Source organism: Phocoena phocoena, chromosome 3 (genome assembly GCF_963924675.1).
Source record: "Phocoena phocoena chromosome 3, mPhoPho1.1, whole genome shotgun sequence".
Classification (NCBI taxonomy): Eukaryota; Metazoa; Chordata; class Mammalia; order Artiodactyla; family Phocoenidae; genus Phocoena; species Phocoena phocoena.
The window spans coordinates 42497987-42517565 of record NC_089221.1 but is presented as its reverse complement, the minus strand read 5'-3'; the positions used below and the strand labels follow the sequence as shown (position 1 = coordinate 42517565).

Here is a 19579-nt window from a genome sequence, read left to right as displayed (position 1 = left end):
TCCACCCTCAGCTGCTTCTGTTGTCTCTGAAACTTCTACCTCATTCCAACCTGTCCAAGAACCTGGGTCTCGCTTTGCTTGCCCTGGGGAACACAGTGGTGCCCGCTGTAACTCACTATTCTCTGAAAATGGTTCTGGGAAACAGTTGATTATGTTTACATATTTATTAAGTATAAGCTCTTATTATATGCTAGACCTTGTCCTGGACCCATGCAAAATTGCCATCAGCTGGTGTCAAACAGGAAGACTTTCAGATGGTACCAAAAGCAAAAACTAAAACTAAACTAAAAACAATGTCTCATACACCTAAATTTCTCTGCTTGCCCCTTGGAAATTTTCACCTTCAAGGCTGCCTTTGTAATTCAACTGAAATCAAACCTATCTGGTAAAGAAATTTGTGAGGAAGGCACAATACGCATGGTACCATTTGAATTGACCATGAGGGTTTGGAACCTTCTCAGAGCCTTTCCCATTTTACCTATCTAGAAAAGATGCTTGATATTTGGTTACAAGCAATTATAATGTGCAAAATGAAATACAAAATACCAGTGCACATTACCTAGGCTTATTTTCTTGCTTGGCACAATATCAGGTTTAAGAAAAAAAATTACAATGATATTTTAAATGTGCAAGGTATACTGGGTTGAATTGTTATGTGGTTTCATCATGTCTCTGGCCCCCGCTGCAGAAGGCCACGTGTTGTCCTTTGGATCCTGGGATGGTCTGTTTGACCCACCATAGCTTGAACTTGCATTTGCAGAGCTGTGAAAGCTTATGTGATTCCCCTTGGCCTCACTGACAACCAATGTACAGAACAGGTTAGAGATTTGCCAGTCCCAGCTCAAAGCAAGCCCGCCAAGGGGGACCTCAGGTCCTCATCATCACCAGCTCTGCCTTCATATCATTATTTTTTCTGTGCAGGTTAAAGTTGGCTGCTTGCTTACTCATGCTCTGATTTCCTAACTCCTTGTGGTCATAGCTAGCTTTCTTCATAAGATAGGTTGATCTAAGCTCAAAGTTGGGAAAGATAAAAATACAACTAGACAAAAATCCATTAGGGACTGTGTGGGGACCAAGTTTTTGTTGGGTCTTGGAAGGAATTGAAGGAGTCCCCAAAATGAGCTGTTAGGTACTATGTATTGAGATAGTTCCACCATTTATGAGCTCTGCTGAGCATATTTTCTTCACCCCTCTGTGTATTGTGTTTTGGTTTACTATTACTGTGAATTTGGTATCCTCAACTTATATCTTCTCTCTATGTCATTGTCATTTACCAGAGGTATTATCAATTTTGAGAAATGCAGAAGATGGTGCCCACAAGCTCCTCTTCTTCTTCCCCTTAACACTTGGGATTTTGACATTCAAAGGCCTTTATTAGGGGCTTCCCTGGTGGTGCAGTGGTTGGGAGTCCGCCTGCCGATGTAGGGGACACGGGTTCGTGCCCCGGTCTGGGAAGATCTCACATGCCGCGGAGCGGCTGGGCCCGTGAGCCATGACCGCTGAGCCTGTGCGTCCGGAGCCTGTGCTCCGCAACGGGAGAGGTCACAACAGTGAGAGGCCTGCGTACCGCAAAAAAAAAAAAGGCCTTTATTGTTTCTTCCTTAAATTCCTGTAAAAGTCAGAAGGTTCTTACTTATTATTTTTCTTTATTCATTGCCAATTCTAAGGTGACTATATTTTTAAAATGAAGAATAGCCATCATTTTATTGAATGCATATTGCTTGATTGACACTTCCCATCCCATATCTTATCAATCTTAACAATAACCCTATTAAGAAGGTATTATTGGCCCCATTGTACACCACGAGGAAATGGAGGCTTAGAGACATTAAACTAAGTTCCCTTAGGGAGTAAGTGGCAGAGCAGAGATCAGATCCAGCTCTGACAGAATCCAAAATTTATAGCAAGCCCAAACTAGTGTGCAGACTGGATCCAGTCTAAAACAAATGAAGGCACAGATAATGTTTTCTAATTTGAATGAAATGCTGACCAACATTTCAAAATTAGGAGATTACTTTCAAAATCTGGTTTCTAGCTTCTCTTTGAAGAAATTAGAAGACTGGGCACAGTGCGCTCGTATTCCTGTGTGGTAGCAGTCAGCCAGCCCTACGGAGTGGCTACTTCCCTTAGAGAAGGCGTGTACTCTCAGGTGGACAAAATCCTCTCCTTCCTATTGCATGACACCTTGTGTAGCTCACCACCTCACCCAACTGGGTCACCTGCATGCCTTTGATTTTGCAGTCCTTATTCTAGTCTCTGGAGATGGTCTGTCTTTGGGTTGGAGTCCTTGGCTTTATCATTTGCTAACTCTGTGACCTTGGACAAGTTGCTTAACTCCTTTAGTCCTCAGTTTTCTCATCTCTAAGATGGGGATAAGAACAGTACCTATAGCTCTTGAGGTTGTTTGGAAAGTATGGTAATCCACATAGAGTGTTTAGCATTGTGTCTAGTACCTCATAAGCTTTCTATAATAGTTAGGTGTTATTATTGACCACTATTCCAATTAACCGCTCTCCTCAGAAAGTGGGGTTCAGCAAAGTTTGAACAAGAAACCTTTCCCAGGGTCAGCCTAAATTGTGAACTAGGCCCTCAGAGCATTGGCCATGGAAGGGTGGTTATGTTGTAATAGGCAATAGAGAGTGTGGCTTTGACACAAGACTGACATGGTTCAAGTTTATCCTCTGACATTTTGGGGATCTTGGACAAATTATTTAACCCCTTTCTGACACATGTTCCTCATTCGTAAAATGGGTATGAGAATAATACCTACTTCATAAGGTTGGGTGAGGATCAAGTGAGTTAATACATGTAAAATGCTTCAGAACAGTGCTTGGTACATACCATGCACTCAGTGGATGTTACCTACTATTGAAAACAATTAATCAGAGTGTGCTGTTTGCTTCTGGAGAGATGAAGATAGAATATTTTAAATTGGATTGTCATGAAAAATTTGGGAAATTTGGAGGCTAAGTTGCTGCCCTTCACTTCCCATCTCCTCAGTTTCCTGCAGTTCGGTTTCCATTCCCTCCATCCTCCTAAAATTGCAAATTTGAAGGCTAATCCTCAAGTCACATCCAATGAACTCGACCTCATCTTCTAGAAGGGACAAGAACTTTAGAGATCAGCTAGCCTAATACTGTCAGTTCTCCAAAGGGAAACAGAGGCTGAGAGAAGCCCTGTGGCTTGCCCATCACTGACTTGTGACTGACCAAGAGCTATCGACTTCGTTGGCTGTATATTTACTAGATGACAGTGGGAATATGTCTATTTTCATAGGTGGTGGGGCTTGGACTCCAACATGTAGCTAGTGTAAGAACTCTCTTCTCTCTTTCAAACTTGCTCTTTCTGCCCCACAAACCTTGCTTAATGAGGCCGAGATCCAGTTAATATATTAAGAGGACTGCTCTGTCTTCCCCAGTGGGACCTAGGCCCTGTGACCCTCCATAGCTTGAAGACCTTGTTTCCTGATGGGTAATATTTTCCCTTCCCTGTGACTTGCCTCTCTGGGCCATGGTCTGATTTGCCTGCTGGCTCATTTGTTTCCTTGGGCTGCCTGCCTTGTTTGGCGGTTTTTAGTGAGCGTTCTGATCGATGCCAGGAGGTGAGGGGAAGGGCTCCGAATGGGCTCAATCATTGGACAAGCAGACTTGGTGATGGATGAGCCTTCTCCCCAGTGAGTTTTGGGTCAGGACAAGTCCAACTGATAAGTTTTTCCAAAACTGAGTAAGCCAGAAACAGTGTCAGCAGCATCTTACCACTTTTGTGGGTTTTGTATTGATTTTAAAGGAAATTCTCAGCGGCCGTTCCACATCTTACTAGAAATATAGCTACATCCATGATAAACTTAGATATATGCCATGTGAATTGTTTTAGAAATAACACTGGATGAGGGGTGAGAGGAAGGAAGAGAGGGTCTTTAAAAAAATCCCTTTCAAAATATTTTCTTTCTTCTAAGTATTGAAAAGGCCCACCATAACCCTTTCTTCTTCCAAATGATCTCATAGCTATTTATTGAAAGGAAATACCAAATGTTTATTTATTTTTTTAAAAGGAGCTTCTTCGGTCCTGATGATTCATGTCGATATAATTCTCCTCATGACTGCAGAGGCTCGTAGACAAAGCTATGCCCCAACTGATGTGCTGGTGTCCGAACAATTCCTGTCCTGGAGGAGGGTGTGCAGCCTTCTTTATTCCCCCTTCACAGACGTCCTTGAGCCCTTGAGACGGATGTGAGCGAGTGTTTTAGTCCTCATGCAAAACAACCATCTAAACATAACAGATGACATCAGCCCGGGCTTTTCAATTCCTGGATGGCAGCAGCGTGTTAATCCAGCCTTCATCCTGGATTTCATAAACTAAAACAAGAGAGCCTGGCAGGAGGACAGCGCTGCTGCTGGGTTGAGGAAATTGATGACGGGGAAGCATGCGGGCAACCCAGTGTATAAAACTCATAAACGTGTAGGCAGAGGCTCAGCTACCACTTTGGACGGCTTCTTCCCGCCAGCAAAGACCCCGCCGCGGGGAAGCGGAGCCCGAGCCGCCGCGGGAAACATGAAGAGCCTCCTGCTGCTGGCCACGCTCCTGGTCCCCGCGCACCTGGTGGCGGCCTGGAGCACCAAGTACGCGGTCGATTGCCCGGAGCGTTGTGACACTAACGAGTGCAAAAGCAGCCTGCGCTGTAAGAGGACGGTGCTGGACGACTGTGGCTGCTGCCGGGTGTGCGCCGCTGGTCCGGGAGAAACTTGCTACCGCACGGTCTCAGGCATGGATGGCGTGAAGTGTGGCCCCGGGCTGAGGTGTCAGTTTTACAGTGAGGAGGATGATTTTGGTGACGAGTTTGGTATCTGCAAAGGTAAAGAGTGACCCCTTTCTTCTCCCCGCCCAGGGCACACTGAGGGCTTTTAGCCAGCGCGAGAGATGAGGAGCCTTTTCTCAAATTGCAAAGAGGGAAAATGCAGGTGGGTTAGGGACCAGGTCCCCCACTGATGCTGTCATAGAGAGAGAGAGAAAGATAACTCTGCAGATTGCAACTGAACCCAGTGTGCAAGAAAACCCAGAAAGGAATACAGCATTTCACTCATTATGCCTGGGAGATTTTTTTTTCAAGTTCCCATTGAAGACTGTGTTGCCTCCTTTTCTGGAAAACTTCAGGAACTTGACAGGTAATCTGTTATGGATGGTTTAGGTGTCCTCTCTTCTGCAGTCAGTGATTACAGAGGTCTGCACTGGATAACCTCTTGGAGTGGTGGCTAGCCCTGCGGTTTAGTGATTCTTTGATCTTAAAAGGGTCCACGGGATGGAGGGCACCTCTCAAGATCAAATATTTCTGATGAACACTAATGCACTTTGTGAAATAGGGCAGCTTAAGTCATCTAGCAAAATGACTCACATTCTTGGAGGAAGATACCCTGAAGTATAAAACAAACCTCATTCCACTCTATAAAAGGTTTTGGTCATCTAGAAAAATGAGTGTAAGACCAGGAAAAATAACACCTAAAGAAAAACTAAAATTGGAACTCTGTAAAGAAAGAGGTTAGCACTCTTACAGACTTAAAGAAAAATGAAATTATAGCTAAACAATGTAGTTAAATATTTGTAGAATTTATTTCAAACTTAGTGACTGTAGTTTACAATGTTTAACATGTTTAGAAATGAAAGAACGGTGATTTTAAAATACTCTGTGTATGGATACCTCATGGTCTCATGTTAAGAACTATTATTAAGATTCAACACATATGTTATAGCCCCATCCATCAGTTTTACAGTACAAATCTTTTATTTTTATTTTTTATACATCTTTATTGGAGTATAATTACTTTACAATGCTGTGTTAGTTACTGCTGTACAGCAAAGTGAATCAGCTATAAAGAAGCTTTTAAAATTAAAGGGACTGAGAAGTTTCTAAATAATTCTTATTTTATGTGTTTAATACAACTGTAAGCTTTTATGAATGGTAATCATCCAGTATTGAGCTAATCCCATTAATTCTTTTAGAAAAATATTTTATAAATCAATTACCTTTTAGGCCACAAAACATACTAAAGGTTAGGAAATAAATGCTTGAACTTTTAGGAGAATTTTATTTTTTGCTTAGCTTATTTTTGTTTATAACCAATAAAAAGTAGAAGAGTGAGGAAACATTTTCTCTGGTGGACATTCACATACATTTCTTTCAGCTGAGTAGGATCTCTATTTTCTGTAAATTATAGGGCTTATCAGCCAAGAAAAAAGTACTTCACACAGGGAAATTAGGGAGGAAGTGGTTAACACAATCATACTTATGATATAACAAGTATACGCCGTGGACTGCTTTTTCTCTTGGCATAAAAATTGACTCTGTATGTGTGATTGTAAATGTCCAATTACATATGGGTAAAGAAACAAGCTGTAAGGCATCTGGAGTCTTTAGCACTCCAATATTCACTGAATGATTGAGGTAGCTGTTAATAAGATATATTTTTAAAAGCTGTTTAGGATAGCTCTTGGACATCCTTCAGATTGCAAGTGAGTCTGGTTTCGAACATTTACTCTCTGCTGGGAATAGTGAGGCTGTGCGAACCTCAGCAGTTAGATACATTATGTTTTGCTATAGGCAAACTCTCTACTTTAGCTTTTTTTTAAAAGAACACCCCTATGAAAACTGTATACTTTAGCTGCATATCTGGATGTTTTTTAAATATTCAGATGTTTGGCCTCGCGTTGCCCAGATAACAATATTTATTGAACACCTACTATCTGCCCAGCATTATTCAGTACATTGAGGGATACAATAGAAGCATAACTGAGAATCTGGCTAAAGTTTTAGTTTTCAATATCACTGGAGACACAGTCAGATCCCAATGCTGTGTGATTTTCTGCCAGATACTTTTTTCAGGATCCCTCTTAAGAACTATTCTTCCCAACAGAGAGGCCAAAGTTTAAAACCAGGTGCTTCTCTAATCTGTAGGATGCAGAGTACAGCAGTCCTAAATCTCTTTAAAAAATATAGTTCATTAATATCTATCTGGATCATTCTGTGGAATATTAGATTGCTAAAGACTTAGATGCCTCACAACTTGTTTCTTCACCCATGTGGGATTGTACATTTACAAGGATATTCTTATGCCATGAGAATAAATATTCTGCTTGGCTGTTCAAGCCTGGCTAGTCTATTGAGATGCTATTTACAGCATAAAACCCATGCATTTTTACTAAATGAGTTTGTTCTCTTTTTCTCAATATAGTATGTTTTAGTCTAAGTATGAAAACATTGAAGCTCTAAAAGCTTCCAGATTTGGTTAGGTATACGAATACATTCTCAGCTTCCTTTTCATTTAGCATATTGGATCTTAGCTCTGCAGAGGGTTTTAGTAGTGAATCCTCTTAACATCTGGAGGAGTTAGGTACGTTTGTACCACCATTTTGATAGATAAGGAAGTTGATAAGAGTTGGAGCAGATTGAGGTTTAGCCACTTCGTGAAGAGCTAGGATGATCGCCCTCTTAGCCCCTGGTTAGTTTAAGCCCTTTCCTGTACCTTTACAACAGTAAATTGTCTGTGATTACAGGGGATTCAAATACAGCATCATATCTCTTAAGCTCTGTGAGGAGCTGATGCACATGTCTATTCAATTGCCCACCTTCACTGAGCTGTCACAGAGGTAGCCCATGAGACCTTGTCTTTTGGTATCTAAGCAGAAAGTAGACAGAATTAAGACTGGTTCAAGGATATTGGTTACGTGTATCTGTCTTCAATTAAACTTCACAGCAAGACACTACAAGTGAGGCATCCACTATCTGGTCTTAGTGTGTGATTTCACATTTGTGACAAGGTTTCAGTTTTCAAAGCCTGGGATTTTTAGAGAATTGGGTTTTATCTGATAGTCAATATTCATGAGATTTGTCCAATTCCTGAGGCTGTGCACACGGGCTGTGAGGATGGACGCTTATATACAACAAGCAGCTCCCTCTCTCAACCTTCCCTTTATCCTTAGACTGTCCGTATGGCACCTTCGGGATGGAATGCAAGCAGACCTGCAGCTGTCAGTCGGGCATATGTGACAGGGTGACCGGCAAATGTCTGAAGTTTCCCTTCTTCCAATATTCAGTAGCCAAGGCTGCCAACCAGAGATTTGTTTCTCACACAGGTAAGAATTGATTCCTGTATAAACATTGAAACATAGCCTCATTTTCAGTTTGAATAAGAAAAAATATGGATGAGTAGAATAAGACGTTGGTTTAAATGATTTAGTTTCTTTTATTTAATTTAAGGGAAAGGTGGGAGGTTGTTGAAATTTGTTGCTTTTTTTCAAAGAAACCTCATTAATCATTTTGAAGATTATATCATTTTTGTAAAGTTTACCCAGTTTATATGGAGGATAAATATGATTGATTACAGAAAAAACCTGTGCTAAAAAATAACCGAGATATACAAAGTTATTTAAATTCTTCAGTGATCTGTTTTACATACATACTAGACAAAGCTGCTTCTCTCCCAACTTCACGTAGAAGGAGTACTCTGAGGAATTTATTGGATAAGACTTAAGAGCCAACATAGAAAATATAAAACATTTCTTTTTTTAAACCAAATGGAAGTGTTTAAATGGAATAATTCCAAGCATGCCTTTTTGTGGCTTTTGGAGACAATAAGAGATAGTATCTGTGATTAAAATTTGGCAATCATCTCTAAACCTTTGAATGAAAGTGTGTGATGTTCACATACTGCTTGTTAGTGCTTCTGTATTTCTTACACAGGTTGTTAGAATGTGAGAAATACAGCCTATAAGACTATGCTATTAACCTATTTGGTTATCTTGTTGAATAAATTGTTAGTACAGTAAAGCTTTAAATTGGAAAGCTTTAAATTGGAAGTAGCTACATGTTTAAAATAACATGTAGCCAGAGCAACTGCTAGTATCAACAAACTGTATACTTTTCCCCCTCAGATACAAATAGTTGACAGTCCAAATCTATTTCAGTTTTTGTTTCTGGTTCTTTGCACTTCAAATTAAATAAGATTTGAAATATTGACAAATGTGCTTATTTCCCAGCTTTACCTCCTTCTTACATGTGGGTTCAGTTAAGTACATCAAGATAAAGGGGAAATACTGTGTTTTTCAGTGAATTATTATTTTTAAGTGTGGCTGTGCCCTTAAACATTAATTTAAATTGAAAACCTGTTTTTAACCTATTAGGTGAGTATCTACGTGAATACTTGATCTGGATATTGAGATCCGTATTAACATTATAAATACTTATGACTTGTCCCTATAGTTCTTGAAAAGCAAAATGGAAGAAAATTGAATTTTAAGTTCGGAAAAATTTTTTTGTTGAGGTGAAATTCACCTAACATAAAATTAACCTTTTTAAAGTGAACAATTCAGTGGCATTTGGTATATTCACAGTGTTGGGAAGCCACCACCTCTATCTAGCTCCAGAACACTTTTCTCAGCTCCAAATAAAACCAGTACCCATCACGCTGTTACTCCCACTCTTCAACCCCTAGCAACTACCAATCTACTCTCTGAAATGAGGAATTTTTTTGTTTGTTTGCTTTGTTTTGTTTTTGCGGTACGCGGGCCTCTCACTGTTGTGGCCTCTCCCGTTGCGGAGCACAGACTCCGGACGCGCAGGCTCAGCGGCCATGGCTCACGGGCCCAGCTGCTCCGTGGCATGTGGGATTTTCCCGGAGCGGGGCACGAAACCCGTGTCCTCTGCATTGGCAGGCAGACTCTCAACCACTGCGCCACCAGGGAAACCCTGAGACAAGGAATGTTTTGAATGGTTTGATTGTCTTTAGTACAGGGAAACCTATTACCTCAGCACAGCTAGCTGCCTCAAACACTTGTAGCTCCTTTTGTCTTATTTTGCTTTCTTAAAACCGTAGGCTACAAAGAACATTAAAGGAGCAACTTTAGAATCCCTCTTCACTTGTTTAAGATTGCACCTGAATCTTTCCCACCAAGAGAGAGTTAAATCCCTGGTGAATCTTTGTTGCTGTTTGGGATGAAGGTCTGGGGGACTCTCGAGCTCCTCTGGAATATTCCTCAGTGATGGAACTCTGTTGTCTCACCTCCGTCCTTCCTGCTGCACACACAGGAGCACATCCTCTGCTCCTCTGGACCCTTGTGCAGTCTCTTTCCCTCGGGCCTGTCACCCTTTCTCGTTTGCTTGCAGATTCTGCAAAAATCTTGACCACTGTATAGATGCCTTGGAAACAGATACACTTGACCCTTGAACAACATGGATTTGAACTGTGTGGATCCACGTATATGCACATTTTTTTCCCCAATAAACATAGCACCTGTATTTTCATGTTACAGATCTTTAGATTAACTAAGTGTGGGGAACAGTTTGTTTTCGATTAGAGATCACAATCCGTGGAGTCAAAGAACTAGGGTTTGAGTCCTGATTCTATCCAAACCGTTTCAGCTTCCCGCCCTTGGGTGAGTCATTTACCAATTCCTTTGTTTGGGGGCAGATATAACAATAGGTGGGTTTTCTACTGCATGGGGGTTGGCATCCCTAACACCAGCGTTGTTCAAGGTCAGCTGTATTTTGCTGGATGAAAGTTACATTAAGGGTTACACAAAAAATATTTCTGTGCCCAGATTAGGTATCAAGATTCTTATTAGAAATTTATGGAAAAAGCATTTTCTGACCTAAGGTGTTGCCTTTCCTGAGCTAAAGGAGCAACTAAGGATGACTATTAGTGTGACCTCGGTAAACCTTAATCAGGTTGAGGATGGAGCACAGAATATCCTAAAGACCTCGTGGGAAGGCTGCCCAGGAGCCCTTCCGTTCAGTTTTGCATTGTCCACGTGGGACTTCCTGGGCTTCAGGTGCTACTGTTTACAGGAGGGGGCTTGGGGCCTCTGTCCTGTCTTGGGCTTCATATCACCTCTGCAAAGCCTTTGTAAATGGCACCAAGGTTCCTCAGCACTGGGACCTCGGAGGTGCCTTTCATACCTTGATTGCATGAGGTTGTCTTCTCTCACTTTCTACCTGTTGGTCATAACATTCTTGGCAAATGGACTTCCTGGTTTCCCTTCTTCATTTGTTGTTGTTGTTGCTGTTTAGTAGTGAGCTTTCCACCTTTCTAAGATTGGGAATTCACAAGGAGTTTTTTTTTTCAGGGGGCGGGTGCGGGGTAGTGGTAAGATTTATTGAGTTTCATGAATTTACATACATTCATTTAACTACTGGGCCATGCTAATCTTCATACAGCAGAATGTGCACTGCTAAAGCAAACACACTTCATTTTTCTTAGAAGCAGAGAACTTCATTTAAAAAATTCTAAATATTACAAATTTTTATGTAGAGCAAGAACTATCTTTATAAAAGGTCTGCCCTTTGGTCTGCCTTCTGCATTCTGGAGTCACATCGATAAGCTAATTCCTTTTCCATATCAGATAGTATAAGAATCTTACTTAGAGATCTATACTTACAGCATTTATTCATTCCGAAAGTATTTAAGTACCTACGATGTTCCAGGCACTGTTGCAACAGTGAACAAAACAAAGTCCCTGCCTTCACGGAGCTGATACTCTAGTGGTGGAGTGAGATAATACAGGGAACAAAAGACAAATGCATATATAGAATAATGTCAGGTGATAATAGGAGAATGAAGAGAAATAATTCAAGGAGGTGCTAATTGATAGCAGGTGAACACAGCATAGACTCTTGGAATCTATTAAAGATTTCATTGCAAATCCATTGTAATACAAAAATAAGACAAAACCGTACTTGATCTTGAAGTTATAAACATTTGGAAATGATTTGTATTCCTTCTACTTTCAGAGCATGACATGGCATCTGGAGATGGCAATGCTGTGCGAGAAGAACTCGTGAAGGAGAATGCTGCCCGGTCTCCTGTAATGAAGTGGTTAAATCCACGCTGATCCTGGGTGGGATTTCCAAGAGAAGACTCTATTTTAATGATCATTCAACACACAGCCAACACTTTAGGAATTGTCTGTATTATAGCATATGGACATGTAACTTTTGGAGAATAAGTGTGATTCAGGGTGGGTCCAGAAAAAGAAAAAGTAGGCTACTAACAATCCATAAAATGCATATGACTGGAGACTCTTAGATATTTGTTAAATATTTGAATGCGTATAGATTTGTTTAATATGTGTTTATAGTAATAGTGAAGAACTAAAAATGCAACTTAGATAATCTTAACCTGGAGGGAGATCAGCCAAAGAGAAAGCTAGCCAAACCTGAAGACCACAGCGAGTCCACGGTTCTTGACTTGATGTACATTAATGTTGGGATATGGGCTGGAGGAAGAGTTAGGAGCAAGAGAAGGTGGCGCTGGGGGTGGGAGAGTATGACATTTAGATATTCCTTGTGGTAGCCTCAGTAGAATTTAATTGTGCTTTTTCTTCACTTTGGGAAAAGTGAAAACAAAACAGTCCCTGAAGGAAGTGGGATGTTGGAAACTTGTTGGAGTTTGAGTAGTAGCCTTGAACTGAAGCAGGTTTCAAAGGGCTGCTAATGTAGTTCCCAGGTTACCGCACCTGAAGGATGGTTCTGGGGCACAGGGCAAACACACACTTCCATAAATGGTTTTAAAGGATGCCACCTCAGATGGAGAGAGCAAGGAAGTATTTTGCCCACTTGGGGGAAGTGTGAAGGTAAATATTTATATATTTTTGTAAACAGTTGTTAGTACAAGTCATCCTCCATACCCATATTTATCACCCTCTTGAGAAAATAAACATAATATTGTTGTTTAAAACGGTTAGAATAAAGGTATAACTCTATAAGGTTTTCAAACACCCAAGGCATGGTAAATTTATTATTAATAATTATAGTAATATTAATAGTAATAAGTGTACGAGAAACCTAGAAAAATTTAGTCACTATGGATTTATAAAAGGTCAAAAACATGAGCAACAGAGGGAATTTATTTAAAAGTAAGTGCAGTGACATAGATGAGTTTTAAATTCAAAGTAGAAAAAGCTTTTTAGGAGGTTTGGAAGAGAGTCAATTTCAGCAGGAAATGTCAACTTTAAAATATAGTTCATATTAATGTATTTTTTTCTTTAAACTTGGTTGATAAGTGGAATTATGAGTACACTTGGAAGGATCTTAGCACAAACAGGACTGTTGTACTAGATTTTGTTAGGAAATATTTACAGAAATATTTTATTTGGAGTGAAGAATTATTTAAGAATCATTTCACTATTTACCTGTATTTTATTCTCAAAGTTTGCCAACAGAGTTGTGAATGTGTGTGTGGCAGGGTCTTTGAATGTAAGCTGAATAAGCTGTTAGGATTTGTTTTAAAAGGACAAGTTTATTATTGATCAATAAAACAAACAAGACAGCCTCTCCTAGTCCATTCATGACTTCGTTAATCATTAAAATATTTAAATGATTCATTCAATGAATAACTCTTTAATACATATCAAAGGACAGGCTCCTCATGTAAATTTTCTGCTACAGATAAGCATCTTCTGTCAAAATGTGAGACCAGAACATGTATTTCTTTTTTTTGTTGTTTTTATTTATTTATTTTACATCTTTATTGGAGTATAATTGCTTTACAATGGTGTGTTAGTCTCTGCTTTATAACAAAGTGAATCAATTATACATATACATATGTTCCCATATCTCTTCCCTCTTGCGTCTCCCTCCCTCCCACCCTCCCTATCCCACCCCTCCAGGCAGTCACAAAGCACCGAGCTGATCTCCCTGTGCTATGCGGCTGCTTCCCACTAGCTATCTACCTTAAGCTTGGTAGTGTATATATGTCCATGACTCTCTCTCGCTTTGTCACAGCTTACCCTTCTCCCTCCCCATATCCTCAAGTCCACGAAATTGAGCTATTTGTAATGAGGTGGACAGAATTTCTGCCTCACATTTTTGGTCAACCGATGCCTTAGAGCTTCTGAAAAGTTGGTCCTTATACATTAACCTATTCCACAGAGGAAAAACCAAAACCAAAAACCAAAAACCAAAAAAACTTCTATTGGTGTTTGAAAGTGGTTACAAACCTTTCAGTTAGGCAAAGACAAACCTTTCAGTGCCCATAAAAGAGTAGTAAAAAAAAAAAAAAAGAGAGAGTAGTAACATACAGCTTTGAGGCTTGAGAGTATCATATTCAAGAATAGTATTAAATCCAACATTGTAAATCAACTATACTTCAATAAAATTTATAAAAAAGAATAGTATATGTTCACTCAGCATTATATGCAAATTATGGAAACATTTTAAGTGAATCAATACGATACGGAAAAAATAATGTTTGTATTAGGAAAAACATCCAGTTCGCATGAATTAATTCTTTTTTTTAAGAGGGGAGATGTGAATGAGGTAATGTTACATTAATACAAGATATAAATATTATTATTAAATGAAACAGAAAGCACTGAAAATCTTTACTTTCACTAGTGTGCAAGGAAGTTTCAGAATACACTCCCAGGGGGTGGGGTTACTTAAAGATCTGCCATCTTGACCTGAAGCCCAGGACGCAGTTCAGTTGTCCCTTTGGGGTAATGTAGATGGTGGAACATGAGCTAGACTAGGGCAGGGCTTGCCTCTGCTCCTGACCATGCAGCAACCACCTGTGTGACCATGGGCAATAAAGTCAAACAAAGGTGAGCTCACCCACTCTCAGTTGCAGGCATGTTTTCTAGCTTCCCAGCTTCATGCTACTGGGGGCTTTTTGTTTTCTTCTTTCCAAACACTAGTACCTGTCTATCCTGAATTGCTCTGTCATCTTCTGACTCTATTCTTCAGAGCAGTGGTCTCCAAAATCTTTGGATTCTGCATGCTTTTGGATTGCAATTTTTTAAGCATGCAATTTTAAACTATATACATAGTATGGTATTTGTACATTATGCTCATTATAAAACATACACTAAAACTAGAAATTTTAAAAAAGATAAGAAATAAATAGAAATAGAAGTTCTGAGATTTTCTTCCTACATCCCAAGGGGCCATCCTGGGAAACACCGGAGAAGCAAAAGAAAATGCCATAGGTCAGTGGTCTGGAATGAGGCCCAACCTCATTTGATATTAAAGAGAAACCAAGCTGGCACACGTTCCATACAATAAATATTTCTAGAATGAATGGATGGATAGATGAGTGGATGAGTGAAAGGATGGATGGGTAGCTAGGAGGATGGAAGGATAGATGGGAAGAGAGATGGATGAGTAGATAGATGAGTGGATGATTGGAGGGATGAATGAATGAAGCTGGTGATAGGCCTTCTGTCTCCAGCAGAGCTGCAGCTACTGAGGGAGTAGGTAGCCTCTCATTTCCTTTCATCCGCCAGCTCCTCTCTTTCCTTAATGGCTAACTTATTGTGCCTATTGGGATTGAAAAAACCAGGGGCGGATGTTAGAGTCAACGAGTATGACAAATAGGGATGCCCAGAGCAACAGAGACAGGGAGTGCATCTCCCGCAGGCATTGCAGACATCACCGTGGTAGCAAAAATAAAGTAATTTCCTTGGTAGCCCGACTGGGTGGTCATTTTCTGTGAGAGGCAATCTGGGAGGACTGTTGTTTCCATCCTACACCTTATTCCTTCCCTTTACCTTGAGCTCCCTAGGAGAAAAGAATCCATAGATTTAATTCAACATCACACATATTTAGAGGGTGAATTGATTATTTCTGATTACCCATCAGTTAACTTTAGTCATTAAACTAAGGCTCATCTTTAAAAGGGTATGTATTATAGAGCAGCGATTCTCAAATTTTAATGTTCATTAGAACCCTTGATAAAACACAAATTACTGATTCAGTATGTCTGAGGTGAGGCTCAAGGATTTTCCATTTTAACAAGTTTCCAGGTGATGCAGGTGCTGCTGGTCCAGGGACCGCACTTTGAGAATCACTGACATAAGGGAATCTAGATTTGCCTAGAAGGGAGATAATCTAAGGGGTATCAAAAGCAATCATTGTTGGCCTTATGAAAGAATGCACTGCAATATTTCTTAGCCACTTGGTTCATTTAATTTTTTGTTTGAAGATACTTTTTTTTAAAAAATTTATTTATTTTTGGCTGTGTTGGGTCTTTGTTTCTGTGCGAGGGCTTTCTCTAGTTGTGGCAAGCGGGGGCCACTCTTCATCCCGGTGCGCGGGCCTCTCACTGTCGCGACCTCTCTTGTTGCGGAGCACAGACTCCAGATGCGCAGGCTCAGTAGTTGTGGCTCACGGCCCTAGTTGCTCCACGGCATGTGGGATCCTCCCAGACCAGGGCTCGAACCCGTGTCCCCTGCATTAGCAGGCAGATTCTCAACCACTGCGCCACCAGGGAAGCCCCTGTGTGAAGACACTTAACTTTATTATTTTTTTTTAAAGGGTGTATGCGGTTTCTTTTTGTCTGTTTTGGTTTTTTTTAAAGCAGATGTTGGGGGTAGGAGTTTATTAATTAATTAATTTATTTTTGCTGTGTTGGGTCTTCGTTTCTGTGTGAGGGCTTCCTCTAGTTGTGGAAAGCGGGGGCCACTCTTCATCGCGGTGCGCGCGCCTCTCACTATCACCGTCTCTCTTGTCGCAGAGCACAGGCTCCAGACGTGCAGGCTCAGTAGTTGTGGCTCACGGCCCTAGTTGCTCCACGGCATGTGGGATCCTCCCAGACCAGGGCTCGAACCCGTGTCCCCTGTATTGGCAGGCAGATTCTCAACCACTGCGCCCCCAGGGAAGCCCTACTTAACTATTTAAGTAGCTGAGAAGATTGAAATGTCAGAAATGTTAAGCTAAACTGTGGAGACTTGTGAGGTACAAGTAGAAGATTATAGAAGGAGGATAGAGGTGGGAGAACCAAAGACTTAGAAAATAATCAGGGAGCCTGTGGCCTCAAGAAGAGTGACGAGTGGTGTCACGCGTCATGGAGTGATCAGGCAGACCTGAAGAGTCCCTGGTGGCCAGAGTCGAGCAGTGTCCATGAAGAGGTCAGGGTGGAAGTGTGAATGAAGGGCATTGCATGCAGGTGAGCACTGTTCCAGAAGGTCATCTGGGAAGGACAGAACAGCAGTTAGTCTGCAACTGGAGTGGAGAAACCCTAGTTACTAGCAGAGTATTTCTTTCTTTCTCTCCCCCTCACCCCCAAGATTAGAGAGACACCGTTCTACGCTAACGGCTATCAGTCAGAAATGGAGATAAAGGCTTTCTGAAGCGATGGTATAGTTTGATGTGATTACATGAATCCAGTTTAGAAAATTCCACTTATATAGATTTTTAAGACAAAACTTTCACATAGTAGCTATATTTATACACTTTTCAACCCCCTAGAAAATACAGCAGTGCATAGAAATCTGAGATCCTGGGGTTGAGAAGAGGGGCCTAAAGAATCAGTCTAAATCTTCTAATTTACAGATAAAAACACCCCTAGGTCCAAATAATTTCAGTGATAAAATGTTATGCTTGGTGGTGAAAACTCTGCTACTTATCATTGTACCACTTTTAGCCATTGATATTTAGAAATGAAAACATTAAAGTCTTTAGTCTACCTACCCCATATTTAGAAATATGCACACGCACACACAGACACGCATACACACATATATGAAAATTTAGAAAAGTATACACCCTTTCATGCAAAAATTGTACTTTTATAAGTTTATTCTAAGGAAATAATTTTTTAAAGTGTTCAAAAATGTTTTTACAACTAATTTTCCATCTTTTACAGCATTGAAAAATTATAAATGATGTGAAAAGGTCGTGGATAGGGTATTGGTTAAAGAAATGACAGTGGAGCCAAGAACAGACTCTGATTTAAACATTGAACATGATGAGCTGCATAGTCATTGACGTGTCCACTGCAAAGCAGAGGGCGACAATGTATTTAGTGCTAGGATTTGGTCAGGTAGTGTGGCCGATGGTGGAGCACACAGGGTCTTCCTTGCCGAAACCACAATCAGGATGCAGAATCCTTTTAGATTTCCATGGCTCCCTCGCCCCAGCTGTTTTTTTTTTTTTTTAAACATCTCTATTGGAGTATAATTGCTTTACAATGGTGTGTTAGTTTCTGCTGTATAACAAAGTGAACCACCCATACATATACATATATCCCCATATCTCCTTCCTCTTGTATCTCCCTCCCACCTTCCCTATCCCACCCCTCTAGGTGGACACAAAGCACCGAGCTGATCTCCCTGTGCTATGTGGCTGCTTCCCCCTAGCTATCTATTTTATGTTTGGTAGTGTATATGTGTCCATGCCACTCTCTCACTTTGTCCCAGCTTACCCTTCCCCCTCCCTGTGTCCTCAAGTCCATTCCCCAGCTGTTTTTTAAAGTGACACCTTTATCAGGTTTGCCTGAAACATTCACCTGAGTTTTCATAGAAACAACAATCCTCTTTTTGTGCTGCTAGCTTATTGATCTTTTCATATTTAAATTACGTAAAAGTGATAACTGGCACAAACAAGTTTGGGAAAAAATGCAACGGGTTCTTGGTATGTTTTTATTTCAACTGGTGTAAGTGCAAGTGTACATATGCATCCTAGAGGGAGACCTGCCTGCCTGCATTCTTCAGTGGACACGAGGGATGTCAATAGTCCTATGTTATCCAGAGAGAATGGAGCTGCATGTGATTTCTCTGAGAATATTAATTGAAGGTTGCTTGAGAGCACCTCGACTGTACATTAAGTGAAAAAGTACACTACAATGCTATATGAATAATATTATCTTTGTGAAAAAATATAAATGGATAAAAATTGAGATATTAACAGTGATGCTTATTTTATTCTTTACATCTTTAGGTATTTTCTAGAGTTTTGCAGTTAGTTTTATAAGTGAGAAAAAGAAAAAATTTCTTTCCAGTTTTGAAAATTTAAACTGTAGCAAATTTAAACAAGTGAAAACAAATTAGTGGTTTATTACATGCATGGTGAACTAAGAACATGATCCTATATTTCAGTTGTTTTAGATGTACTTTGTTGTCCTGACACTTTGTTAAATATAGAGATAGGGTTTCAAAGCAAGTAAATGTAGGGAATTGTAGTTTTCTTGCAAATACTAGAAAGGCTACAACACACATTAGCGTACGTTGCACCTCTCTTGTGGAACAAATCTTGATCCAACAGAAGCAAAGCCAGTGAATACTTAGAGAGTGTAGATAAAGGTCTCTGGATTATAAGTACACATTTTAAATTACAATATACCTTCCGCACCTATGCACAGAAATGCTATCTGCTTAAGCGGGTGGTCAGGCCACCAGGGTTTTTAAAGTATTTCCTGACACCTGTGAAGTTGGTAAATATTTCCTGTTTTTGTTGTGTCTAGAGAAAACAGGAATTAACAACTTGGAAGTGATTATTAAACAAACATTGTGAATGACTTCTACATAGGCAGTTCCCAGTATGAGATTTCATTTTCTTAAAATCTATCATAACATATTTCTCTTAAGGGAAAAAGTAATTGTCATAATAATCTGACAACTGACTGAACGGTGGAAGATAAACCTTATAGCCAGGAGGAATGGCACCTATATTAGTGGCGGGATGTGTACTATGCACTTTCAGAATTTAAATAGAAATCCAATTTGTAAGTCTTCAAAAGTAAGCAAAATTGAGAAAGTAAGCAATGACTATCTTTTCGATGGCTTTGTGCTAACTATACGTAGTTAACCTTTTTGAAAA

The 19579-nt window shown here is 40.2% G+C and overlaps 1 protein-coding gene across 2 annotated transcripts; it reads left to right on the top strand.

The window, feature by feature from the left end:
- The first annotated feature begins 4478 nt into the window (after positions 1–4478).
- Positions 4479–13314, top strand: ESM1 (endothelial cell specific molecule 1). 2 transcript variants are annotated; one of them, XM_065874880.1, is made up of 3 exons: positions 4479–4852; positions 7972–8124; positions 11777–13314. In XM_065874880.1, exons 1-3 carry the CDS (start codon positions 4552–4554, stop codon positions 11875–11877), a joined length of 555 nt encoding a protein of 184 aa, XP_065730952.1. In that variant the 5' UTR covers positions 4479–4551; the 3' UTR covers positions 11878–13314. The 2 variants fall into 2 exon arrangements, with proteins under 2 accessions (XP_065730952.1, XP_065730954.1); XM_065874882.1 differs by lacking the exon at positions 7972–8124 and having other exon boundaries at positions 4552–4852; positions 11777–11877.
- The last annotated feature ends 6265 nt before the right edge of the window (positions 13315–19579 follow it).